The 12,892-nt window shown below is 49.5% G+C and overlaps 2 protein-coding genes across 2 annotated transcripts in view; one reads left to right on the forward strand and one right to left on the reverse strand.

Moving 5' to 3' along the window:
* The window catches only part of LOC106814184 (putative methyltransferase C9orf114), an 8,672-nt gene extending 4,973 nt beyond the window's left edge, over positions 1 to 3,699 (forward strand). The window contains exons 7-11 of the mRNA XM_014818483.1: positions 486 to 616; positions 1,160 to 1,232; positions 1,587 to 1,791; positions 2,239 to 2,386; positions 2,968 to 3,699. Of these exons, the coding sequence (XP_014673969.1) occupies positions 486 to 616; positions 1,160 to 1,232; positions 1,587 to 1,791; positions 2,239 to 2,386; positions 2,968 to 3,036 (626 nt within the window). The 3' untranslated portion in view covers positions 3,037 to 3,699. The remainder of the gene's footprint in view (positions 1 to 485; positions 617 to 1,159; positions 1,233 to 1,586; positions 1,792 to 2,238; positions 2,387 to 2,967) is intronic.
* LOC106814183 (adenylate cyclase, terminal-differentiation specific-like) lies at positions 3,699 to 6,065 on the reverse strand. Its single transcript, XM_014818482.1, has 2 exons — positions 5,754 to 6,065; positions 3,699 to 5,273 (listed from the first exon to the last, which is right to left on the reverse strand). The coding sequence occupies exons 1-2, from the start codon at positions 5,858 to 5,860 to the stop codon at positions 3,884 to 3,886; spliced, it is 1,497 nt and encodes a 498-aa protein (XP_014673968.1). The 5' UTR covers positions 5,861 to 6,065; the 3' UTR covers positions 3,699 to 3,883.
* Positions 6,066 to 12,892: the final 6,827 nt, after the last annotated feature.

The raw sequence follows: 12,892 nt of genomic DNA on the forward strand, positions 1-12,892 counted from the left end.
CCGCGTGATCTCGCGTGCCGACCCCGCGTGACTTCGCGTGCCGACCCCGCGTGACTTCGCGTGCCGACCCCGCGTGACTTCGCGTGCCGACCCCGCGTGACTTTGCGTGCCGACCAAGTGCGACATTGCACACTGACCCCATGCGACCTCACCTACTGACCCTACACAGTCTCACATGTCGACCTCACGCGAGCTCATCCAGATCTCTGTGTGACCTCCCATGCAGCCTTGCATGCTTACACCTACGTAGGTGCTGGCTGCTGGATTTTTGCCGCTTTTTGTTTGTCGGTCTGTTCTCTGCGTTGTCGCGTTATGATGCTTGCTCATGATAGAATGTAACCGGATAACTCGAGATGACAAAAGTATGATAGGGTGGCTGGTGATCAAACGTAGTCACGACTGATCTTGCTTTTTTGGTCTACTACAATCAAATCATTCCTAATTCCATCGTCCATTCGTCTAATTCAAATCTCTCCCGCCTTCAGGTCTGCTCAACCCGCTCGACTGTCCGCACCACATGCGCGCGAACGAGGAGTCCGACTACAGGGAGGGCGTCGTTGTCTCGCGGCCCGTCAAGCCCGGCCGCGGATCGTTCGTACACGTCGGACTCGTGAAGGTGCGTCCGTCGTTACCACGCGAGACTGTGTCTCATGGTATTAGCCAGGAATGAGTATATTGTGGGAGTGCAGAAAAAATAATTGGGAGTGCAATTTTTGTGTGTGTCTCAGCCAAGACCGCCGTAGCGGTCTTCGTGAACGCTGTAGGCGTTCGCGGGGTGGGGGGGGGGGGAGTATGAGAACCCCCTCTCATTGGGAGGGTACAGGGGGGCCTCCCCCGGAAATTTTTTTAATGTTAAAATTTTTTTGGCCGTGCAGTTTCAAAACTGACCGTGCAAATCACGGCTGCATGGCTCTCTGGCTAATACGTTGCTGTGTCTTTACTCTGGTGTTTCCGGCGTGCGTCCGCGGCGGCTTCATTAGAAACTTGTCTTTCTTATAAAGTGAGCCAAAGTTCGTTGTTGCCAACGGTTACTTGGCGTCGCATCACCATGCGATGCGAGCGTTTTCCTTTTCATTGCGTGTCCGTTGACCCGCCTTAGAAATGCTCAGCGAACAAGCGATCGATTAGTGAATGGTCTCTTGTTTTTTTTTTCTTGCAGGAGGTGCAGGTGGATCGCTTGCTGCAAGCTGGTCTGCGGGTGACCGTGGAGCTCGACAAGACGCAGACGACAGGTGTGACGTCATTACTAGCAGTTGCCGTGGTTACGTCGTGTGGCGTCTTCGAAGCTGTTCTCCATCTTGCTTTCCATGTTCAATCGGATTTCAAATATTTGAAATTGTGAATGATACAAATAGTGAATGATAGAAATAATAAATAATACAAATAGTGAATGATACAAATAGTAAATGATAGGAATAGTAAGCGATATGAACAGCGAATGATTGCAATATTACACGATACAAGAAGCAATCGTTATCGATGCGATCATCGAATCGTATGAACGGCAAATGCTGCAAACACGACGTCGTGAACACGGCACATGGCGTCGCTAAAACGCTCGCCGATTTCTCTCTCTCTCTCCGCAGAGACGAGGGCGAGCAGGGGCCGCGTCGTTTCCCCGGCGACGCCGCGTCTCGTGCGAGGCCTCTACTGGGGCTACGGCGTGCGTCTCGCCTCTGGTCTCGGCACCGCGCTCACGGAGAGCCCCCACGCCGGCGGATACGACCTCGTCGTCGGCACGTCGGACCAGGGCGACCCCGTCGCCGCGGCAACGCTGCCGCGGGGCTTCAGGTGAGCGAGAGCATGAGCAGCAATGTAACATCAGGAGTAACATGTGGGCGCTGGCCCGACCTGTGGCCACCTGATGGCGGTGTTTAGATGTGTGAGATGATGTGATAACGTATGGGTGTGCCATAACCTGCAGCCACATGGTGGTGGTATTTAGATATGTGAGATGATGTGATAACGTGTGGGTGTATTCCAACCCACACGCACATGGTGGTGGTATTTGGATGTGTGAGGCAATGCAGTAACGTGTGGGTGTTTTATAATCTCCAGGCACACGATGGTGGTGCTTGCATGTGCGGTGATAACGTGTGGATATACCCTACCCTGCAGGCACATGATGGTGGTGCTTGCATGTGCGGTGATAACGTGTGGATATACCCTACCCTGCAGGCACATGATGGTGGTGTTTGCATGTGCGGTGATAACGTGTGGATATACCCTACACTGCAGGCACATGATGGTGGTGTTCGGCGGCGTGAAGGGCATCGAGGCAGCGATAGAAGCAGACGACAAACTGCCCGTCTCCGACCCAGAGGACCTCTTCCAGCTGTATCTGAACACGTGTGCGGGCCAGGGCAGCAGGACGATTCGCACGGAGGTGAGGCGTACGATAAGTGTAGTGCAGTGTAGTAAGAGTAGTAAGAGTCGGGTCGGGAGGAAGGTGGGAATACCAGAGAGGAGAGAGGCAGGGTCAGGTGCAGAGAGAAGTTTGGTGACAAGGAGTTGGGCAGGGTGGCAGGGAAGTGGATAAAGTAGGAGGGTAAGGAGGTGCGTGGGCAGGAGGACGAAGGTGGGGTGGAGGTGGGGGGTTGATGGGTGGGTTGATGGAGAGGACAGGGTTGGAAGTTTGTGAGGTTACGGTGAGAAGGGTAGGGTCAGCTGCAGAGAGGAATCGGGTGACAGGGAAGAAGGCAGGTAGTGGGGAGGAAGATGGTGTGATATGGAGGTAGGCAGGGACATGGGGAACAAGGTGGCATGGTGAAGAAGCAAGCCTCGTGGCAGAGAGAAAGGTAGGTGTGGATAAAGTGGCAGGGAGGAAGACGTGGCAGTTGAGGAGATGCTAAAATGAGCGTAAATGCTACCACCGCACACTATCAGAGGTGATGTTACTCTTCCTGGGTGTAGTCACTAGTGGTGCGATATTACCCTGGTCTGATTCTGTACCTATTCGCATTGCAGGAGGCCATCTTGATATCCATGGCGGCACTGCAGCCCAAGGTCACAGCTGCACAGAGCATGGTGACGTGACTGCTACTGCGTTCACACCCGTGATGCGTGTGCCTTATCAGACGGGACCCAAGAGTATTTCCGACTGACCAGAGAGGGTGTAAACTTGATGCGATATTGCATCAGAAAGGGGGAGTGTAGTTTTAAGCATTATCATCCTTGTAAAATTGGGGTATTTGCTTTGTTTGGGTACCCTGATCTGTCAGTTTTATTTTTCAATGTTAATGATGATGATTTATTAAAAACTGAATTTCAATATGATTTAGAGATGCTTGTCATGGGTGAGATCATCGAAGGTTTGTAATAATTGTGTATGTGAGCGTAAGTGACTAAGTGAACACATGACTTAAATTGGCATTGATTATAATTAAGTGGTGCCAGGTCGAAGTTTCGGATTTAGAGTTGTTAGTATATATAGTATCATGACTAGTGGGACGTGTAGAGAAACTGGGCTGCTTTGAGAACTAAGCAGGTGACTCGAGGTGGGGATGGCCAGGTAATTTTCTATTGCATTGTGCGTGTATGTGTATGCCTGCGTGCGTGTGCGTGCGTGCGTGTTGTGTGATAGATTTTTTAGGAACAATAACCAGACCATGTTGTATAATGAGCAAGTGTCTGTGCACAGATACCTTGTTGCTTTTTTGTAATAAATCGTATGTAAAACGTTTTTACATGGTAAAAAATTAGCTAGAGTTTATTTTTGAATTAACTTGTGAATTAACAATATTCTGTGCGTAAATTTTTTTAATTAACTAATTAATATTTACAGCACGCACGCATACGATCGGAAATCAATTGTGCCCGAATCAAATAATGCAGTGAGAGTACACGTAGCAGCATTGCAGTATTTACATTTGGACATTTAAAACTATTCTTCGATTTCTATCGTGATTTCATCCGAGTTGTCGAACGATTCGCTGGCCACGTCGTTTGCTTGGTGATACTGGCTATCATGGGCATGCTTTCCCTGTTGCTGTTGCTGCTGCTGCTGCTGCTGCTGCTGCTGCTGCTGCTGCTGCTGGTCTCGGAATTGTTGCTGACGATGCTGCTGCTGCTGCTGCTGCTGCTTCTGCTGATGATGATGCAGCTGTGGCTGTTGATGGGGTTCTTCGTGTTGTTGTGGATCCTGCCTCCATAAATGTTGCCTCTCGTCCGGCCGACGTTGGTGGTGCTCTTGCTGTTGTTCTTGATTTTGTTCTTTGTATTGTTCATGAATCTGTTGCGGTTGTGGTTGTTGTTTTTGTGGTTGTTGTTGTTGTTGTTGTTGTTCGGTTCCCGCCGCGTCCGTCCTGTACGCTTCAATCAGCAGCTCGTCGTCGGCGTACGTCGCTCGCAGCGTCCGCCGATCGACGCCAGGGGGCAGCGCGAATGATTGCTGACCGGTTATATAGTCGCACAAGTGCACCATGCCGTCGCATTTTTGCTTCGTCGTGATCACGACGATGTTCCCTCGTAGGCTCACGCTCAGCCGACTCACATCGTAGCCTGGTAGCCACAGCTTGGCGGCCATCTTGGATCGCACGCGCGGGTCGTCTGTCTGAGGTTGTTGTTCGCGCCACAGCGTGTTGTGAACGGGCGAGTTTCGCATGGCGCCAAGTTGTTCTCTCCGTGGCTCCACTGCTGAGGCGTGACGCTTCAGCTGTTCCTGCTGCTGTTGGTGTTTTTGTTGCTGTTGTTGTTGCTGTGTGTGTTGCTGCTTGTGTTGTCGTTGGTGTTGCTGCTGTTGATGTTTTTCATGTTGCTTCGATTGCGGCTGTTGTTGCTGCTGACGCTGACGACACTGCGTGGATTCGCGCAGCAGCTGCTGCTGCAGCTTCCGCCGCTGCTCGGCCACGCGCATGCGCTCTACGTCGCTGTCGTGCCGACTTACTTCCGCGTAGTGCCGACGCAGCACTTCCTCGTAATCTGCGGTGCCGTCCTCCTCTCCGCGTGCCTCCTCCTCGTCTTTCCTCGCCGCGCCGCGTCCCCTCTCCCGCTCCGTCTGCTGTGCTATGAGCGTCATCTCCTCCTGCGCCTCCCGCACCATCCTCTCCGCCTTCTCCAACTTCTCCCCCGCCGCTCGCAGCCGGCTCGTGACGTCATCGGTAGCGTCCGGCGCATGCGCGTCGCCGCCGCGACAGTCGTCTGCGTCCGACGGCCAGTTGAACACGTGATCGAAGTCGACGGCGAGCGGGAAGGAGGGCGGCCATGATGACTTTAGCAGCCGAAATCCGGCCATGTTTTGGTTGATGACGTCAGCAAGTTCGTTCGTCCTGCAGCTGAAAGAGAGAACGGGGCGAGTCGTGATAAGCAATGATGATAAGCATCGGTGATCGATGCATTATGATTGGTTCGATTAGATATTGTTCCGATATCGATCAGATATATAAATGATCCTTCGCAGAAATGAGCGCGCTTCTTTGTTCGATCGCGTTTTTTGTGTTATAAACGTCGTCGATGACTGACGTAATTAATATAAGCATATATTATTATGTCGTATCCTAAATACACGCGCACGCACGCACGCACGCACACACACCCACACGCGCGCGCGCGCGCGTGTATATATATATATATATATATATATATATATATATATATATATATATATATAAACACAACCAAGGGCACATAGAGTTAATGTGCTCTTGATATAATGTTGAACAATAACATCATGGATATCCCATAAACGTGTGTATGTATGATACTACGATATATATATATATATATATAATATGTATCTACGAATTGAAGCTTACCCGTGTCCTCTGCTGCAGGCGCCGTCAGCGCCTCTGGCGACGGCCAACAGCGTTATTACTGCCGTAAGCATGGTTAGCGGACAACTCTCCCTCGTCGGTGTTGCCATGCCGATGTCCGAGTCGCACACACGCGCGTAATATTAGCAATGATACTTATACACCGATAAACATACAGTTGGAAGCTTTACCGCCGAGATGTAATGTCGAAAACTAAAAACAAAACTCGAAGCCGAAATTTATATATGACCAACGAACGAATCGGAAAATTTCCAACGCTTCAAACAACTACAATATATACGTCTATATTCTATCGTGTACAATATCTATATGTGAAATGCGCACGGTGGAAGCTCACACGTGCCTTTATATACGGACAGCGAGTGTAAATACTGCGTAAGTACACGTCAGCGTTAGTCAGTATAAGCCCAACGTGTCCCTCGCTGAGCCTGACGAGTCAGTGCGCAGCTACGTCATCGCGTGACCGACATCTGCAGCGTGATTGCGTCAGCCGTTAGGTCGTTAGCTGCGTCGACTATAATATTGCCAGGAGTGTCACTGATGATAATATAGACTTATATTACACAGACTTATAACCAAAGATATATACAAACACAGTGTTTGTGTATATCTATGTTGTAACATAGACTTGGACATAGACTTATAACATAGTTTATATTATTACACTCCTGATATAGTCAATATATATACTTGTATAGGTGCCAAATATAGTTGGGTACGATTACTATATAGCGTATAGTTTGTCTGAAAGTTCTGTTATGTGAGTGAATTGAAAGTATAGTAGGCCCCTACGTGTCTATAGAGTCGTCTCGTGCTCAGTCAGCCGGTAAAGCCACGTGTGAGTGGGAGCATGTGGCCGTGCTTACCTGGAGCTCATCGAGGATAAACAGGGTGAAATAACACGCAATATCTATGTTATTTACTTATTATTGTTTATTTCTGTCGATGTTTGTGCAGTGACAGACTGATCGACCGAGTGACTGTGGGACACGGCAATGTAAATAAACATCTCATTATCATCTATTTCGTCGCACTGCGCGGAGGGTTGTCGCATGCACGAAGGCGATACGGGAATATACCATACAGAACAAGAATCCTACCGGATTCGATGTCTTGCTCGGGGTTACCTGGTGTTACCTGGTGTTACCTTGTTAGTGGGTGTTACCTGGTGTTACCTTGTTAGTGGGTGTTACCTGGTGTTACCTTGTTAGTGGGTGTTACCTGGTGTTACCTTGTTAGTGGGTGTTACCTGGTGTTAATCTAACCATGCATTTTGCCGGGAGAGGATAAGCTATGTTGCGATTTTCGTTCTTGGTAATTAATCGTGGGAAGTTTACCGTTCCGCTGCCAATGCCAGTGTGCAACGTCCCCCACCCCGCCGCCCACGCACGCGCCCCGATCCCGCCCATAGTCCATCACAGATAGCTATACGTCCCTGCTAACACTAGGCGCACTAGCGATCGCCGTGGGTTGTGCTCACACGTATACGCGCATTTCTCTGTGACACGCAGACATTGCGTGCGCTCTGAGATATTATGGCATCAATAATGTATGATTAGCGGATTGATTACTGCATTAGTGTGTCTGTATTGAAGCATGGGTTTAATCGATAGATGTGCGCACGCGTGAAACAATAAGATAGTTGTGTTCGCGCCCGTCGGTTGACCTCTGTTATTCAAATGACACTCGACACGATAAGATTTTTGCTTTTCGAACACTTTGCATTTTTACACTAAACATTTTTCAAATATATATATATGATATTATTATATTTAACATAGTTAGATCTTGACATTTAAACTCGCTTTCGGTCGATGCTTAGATTTCGATCTTCGATCGTCTTCGTTCTTTCTATGTTCTCTGAGTTCGTTGTTGATATTTTGGTTAATATTTTACTATACTTAAGCGTACTCTGACATATCTCCATCAGTGAGCCAGTAATCAGTAACACATCAGACCACACAGCTAAACACACAGTAACACACAGTAACACACAGTAACACACAGAACACACAGTAACACACAGTAAATTAACACACAGTACACACCAGCCAGACATCAAGTAATGCAATTACCGCATGTTTGCGTCAGCCATATAGCCAATTTACATCATAATTTATTTCAAAAATTAGTCATGGCACTTAATTTGATGATCCTATTAATTCCAATCAGTAGCCTACCAGCCAGTCAGCGAGTCAGTCCAGTTTGCTATAAGATCCAATTTGTGTTTGAAAAATGTTTACGCCGTTTGTGTAAAGTTTTTGTTCATATAGTGGGGTAAATAAATGCAGGCAGCGCTGCATCATAAATGATTAGTTTTTTACTTCACATGTGGTAATGCGATAGAAAGCTCATTATTGCCATCTATAAAAAATCTCTCTCTTTTCCTCTCACAGCAGCCATTCGACCGCGGTAGTGGATGTGTAGAAACCCACGCACTACCAACCTCCGGGCCGAAGATGGGTGAGAGAGAAAAGGGACTCGATCACTGCGATGAACGACGTATGCGAGGCAGCGTTTATTAATAGGCGTGTTCCAGCACGCCTGCTGGTTTTCTACGATTATTCGATACGGAAGTAACGGTAATAACAACACCACCACACAGCAACACAGGCCAGTATTGCTTTAGCAGCAGCAGCGCAGCAGGCAGCAGTACTAGTAGTAACAGCAGCAGCACCACTACGGCAGCAGCAGCAGTCACCACGCAGCACACAGCAACAGTACCACCCCCCGCAGCAGCACAGCAGCAGCAATACTAGTATATAGCAATAAGTAAGTATTTAGCAATATCAGCAATATAGCAGCAGCAGTACTAGTATTAGCAGCAGCAGCAGCGGCAGTACTAGTATGTAGCAATAGTAGTAGCAGCAGCAGTACTAAGTATTTAGCAGCAGCAGCCAGTCCGAAACCCCGCTAGGATGCAGGCTTCATCGAAACGTCGGGCATCGATCCACGCGATGCATGCCGGGGCGGCAAGCAGACATGGACGAACCGAGCGACAAGCGCCAGTGAATGAACAAACAGACTCAGATGCGAGAATTTGCAGGCGACGAGCGAAGGAGGGGAGTTTTAGGAGGGTTCGTGCGTGTGCCTGGTGAGTGAAGAGAGTTGGCGTTAGGAGAGAGAGAGAGAGAGAGAGAGAGAGAGAGAGAGAGAGTAGAGAGAGAGAAAGAAGAGAGAGAGATAGAGAGAGAGAGAGAGAGAGAGAGAGAGAGAGAGAGAGCGCGAGAAAGAGAGAGAGAGAGAGAGAGAGAGAGAGAGAGAGAGAAGAGAGAGAGAGAGAGAGAGAGAGAGAGAGAGAGAGGAGAGAGAGACGAGGTTGTGTGTGTGTGTGTGTGTGTGAGAGAGAGATAGAAATAGAAAGCGCGCGCGGAGAGAGAAACAGAAGAGAGAGAGTAGAGGAGAGAGAGAGAGAAGAGACGAAGCGACAGCGACTAGCGACATGCGACAGCGACAGCAGACAGCGACAGCGACAGCCCCGACAGACAGAGGCTAGAGAGTATCACCGCCTGACAATGGTTGAAGCCACCTACTACAGCAAGAGCGCTGGATACGACGTCTCCGCCCGGGACGACATCAACACGACGACGCTCGGCCGCCGCCGACGACGTCGCCTGCTGTCGCCGCTGAACAAATGCGTCGGCAGCGGCGACGGAGGGCTGCAGATCGTGGGACGAGGCCTGCAGCATATCAATCTACCAGGTCGCCAACATCGGCTCTCATCGCTCTGTTGTCGGCCGAATACGAACGCAGGGGCTGCTCATCTTCCACTTGTCTGCTGATATCTTGGTTGAGTTAGGTTAGACTATGTGGGGCTGTGTGTGTGTGTGTGTGTGTTGTTGTGTGTGTGTTGTGTGTGTGTTTGTGTAGTGGGGGGGAGGTGTTTGTGTGTGTGTGTGTTGTGTGTGTGTGTGTGTGGTGTTGTGTGTGTGTGTGTCGTGTGTGTGTGTGTGTGTGTGTGAGAGTGTGTGGGTGTGTGCGTTCGTCACGTGACAAGCGGAGCGTGAGCAAAGTCTGTTTTTTATTTTGTTTTGTTATTTTTTATAACCCGGCCATTTAATTATACGCGAATGTGTTGATATATCGGCTCTAAATTGGTTTTGTTTTAGATTTTGCGCTTAAGTTTTATAAATGAGGCTGAATGCGCCTTCAAGATTTTCTAGGGAATTCTAATACCCAAGCCAATGAACACACAGCACACACACACACACACACACCACACAGCAACACAAACACACACACACACACACACACACACAGCACACACCACACAACACTCACACACACACACACGCACGCGCACCCCCCACCCCACAACACACACACGCCACGCACGCACGCACGCATACACACACACACACACACACACACACAGCGCCAGCCATCCTGTGCCAGCAGGGCGGTGAGGTCCACACACGCGCGGCGGCCGGCGAGGAGCAGGTGGCGCGTGCGGCGGAAGACACAGCTGCACACAAGGACGGTGGGGGGCAGTGCTAGCGTGCCTCACCCAGCTCTCTAGGGGGAGGAATCTTTGGCGTGGTTATGAGGCGTAGAGTATGACAGCTGGGGGCCGGACTGTCCGGGATGGTAGACCGGCGGGATCGGGCAGGAATCTCGCCCGGACCGTTAAAATTTATAAAATCCGTGCGATCGCGGGTGAAAGAAAGATGCATCATCGGCGGATCGGGGTCGGACCAGCACGGCAGCGGGCCACGCGACGCATCCGTGGATTGGAGGGCCGGATGAAGCGGCCCAGCACGGATCCTCTACGGACGCCGCCTACGGACCTGATCGCGGCCTGGTCGCCGGCCCGCGGTCCTGGCCATCCGTGCTCCCATCCGGTGTTTGGGTCGCGGCTTGATCGCGTAGTGATCCGGTGGCGCGACAAAAACGACACGGATGGCCAGCGGATGGGCCGCGGTTCAACACGGGCCACTGACGGACTGTCCGGACCTTACCACGTGGACTGTGCCGCCGGGCGTACAGCGGACGCCGGCACGGACCGGTCCAGGACGCACCCCGGATGGTGAAAACTTTCCGCGCGTTCCGGATCACCCGGGGAATTTAAACAGTTTAAAACATCCGGGGCGGATATGCCGGAATGCGCCGGACCATGCAAGGACCACAGCCCGGACGGCGGGCCGGACGCGCGTCCAGGACGTCCAGGACCAACAAGGATCTCTCCCGGATCAGTCCGGCCGGTCGCGGGGAGCTTGGTGTGACTTTAGCTTTATCCCTTCATATCCCTTTATATCACAACGAATATCACTTCCGACTAGCTTGAAGCTGTAGCAGGCTGTATTGATTTGCCGTGCTCTATACTTCACGCTTGCCTCGCTTCAGAAAGGTGAGTCTTCTCCTCACTCGCGTTATCGATTTCTCATTTTCTTTTATATTCCTTATCGCTCAATAATTTTTTTCTCGCCTTATCTATGCTGGCACACAATGACGGTATTTGTGTATGCGTTCATACATGCGTGTATGTGTGTATACACACGTATACGCATGTATAACAATATGTGCGCCGTGCAGTAGGATACTTAATATAATACATAATTCACGACTCAGCTCTAAGTAATATTGTCTTTATACTGCCTGGTTATGTATTGACGGTGATTAATGATTACTATTGATTTACGTTATTTGATGATTAACTCGTGATTGTCTTATGAATTTTGTCTTTAGTTGCAGCTCCTGATATACTATATATACTACTATATAATACTATATATACTACTATATAATACTATATATGATGCTGCACTGTTGCGAGCGCAGCAAACACAAGAGCGGCGCGGCGTTCTTCACACAGAGCCGTGGCAGCACGCAACGTCACGAACGCACGCACGTGGAGATGGGGCACAAACGCACGCACGTACAAGCTCACACACATACACACAAAACACAAACACAAACACAAACACAAACCATACGCCCTACCGCCTCCACACACACACACAATAGCCACGCCCCCCCAACACTACACTACCCTCCAACACTCAACTTACATCCCCCTCCGACCACGACACACACATCACACACACACACAGCACACACACACACACACCACACAACACACACACACACACACCACACACATCCCCCCACACACACACATCACACACTGCTACTGCTGTGGCTTGCAGTGTTCCTGCTCTATTCGACGTGGGCGTGGAACGTCATCTGCGCGCCGGACGTCTTCCCCTGGTACTTCAGCTTCATGATAGTCAACATGGCGCAGGCTCTCTACATCGTCTACCGCATCCGCCCTGTGCGCTTCTCCAAGGAGCTGGAAGATGTCTACCAGTACCTGTTCCAACCACTACAGGTATGTTGATTACAGTTGCAGGTAATTAAGTTACCTGTGTCAGCCGCTACAGGGAAGTTACCTGTGTCAACCGCTATAGGTAGGTTACCTGTGTCAACCAATACAAGTAGGTTACCTGTTTCAACCGCTATAGGTAGGTTACCTGTGTCAACCGCTACAGGAAAGTTACCTGTGTCAACCGCTACAGGAAAGTTACCTGTGTCAACCGCTATAGGTACATAAATTACCACCACAGGTAAGTTACCTCTTCCAACCGTTACTGGTAAGTTCATTACCGCCGCAGGTACGTTACCTGTTCCAACCACTACAACTAAGTTATACCTCTTCCAACCGCTACAGGTAAGTTACCTCTTCCAACCGTTACAGGTAAGTTCATTACCGCCGCAGGTCGTTACCTGTTCCAAGCGGCACTTACAACTAAATACGCCTCTTCAACGCTTACAGGTAAGTTACCTCTTCCAACCGTTACAGGTAAGTTCATTACCGCCGCAGGTACGTTACCTGTTCCAACCACTACAACTAAGTTACTTCTTACAACCACTAGAGGTGGTTACTAGTTCAAACTGATGCAGATAATAAGTCACCTTTGCCAACAGCTACAGGCATGTTAATTATCTACAACACAGGTACATTAACTCTTCCAACCACAACAAGCTAACTAATTATTAACGATAATGTTATTATTATTATTACTATATTATTAACTAATTACAATTATTAACTCTTCTAGCAGCACCCATGTAATACCTGTCACAACCACTCACGGTAAGCTAACCTGGATGCACTGACTCTC

Source organism: Priapulus caudatus, unplaced genomic scaffold, assembly GCF_000485595.1.
Source record: "Priapulus caudatus unplaced genomic scaffold, Priapulus_caudatus-5.0.1 Scaffold880, whole genome shotgun sequence".
In the NCBI taxonomy this organism is placed as follows: domain Eukaryota; kingdom Metazoa; phylum Priapulida; class Priapulimorpha; order Priapulimorphida; family Priapulidae; genus Priapulus; species Priapulus caudatus.

Bases quoted from the DNA above. Each gene is read 5' to 3' on its own strand.
- LOC106814183 (XM_014818482.1), bottom strand. From the start codon at position 5,860: ATGGCAACACCGACGAGGGAGAGTTGTCCGCTAACCATGCTTACGGCA. The intron at 5,274-5,753 runs GTAAGCTTCAAT...TCTCTCTTTCAG, and splicing joins GCCTGCAGCAGAGGACACGG to CTGCAGGACGAACGAACTTG.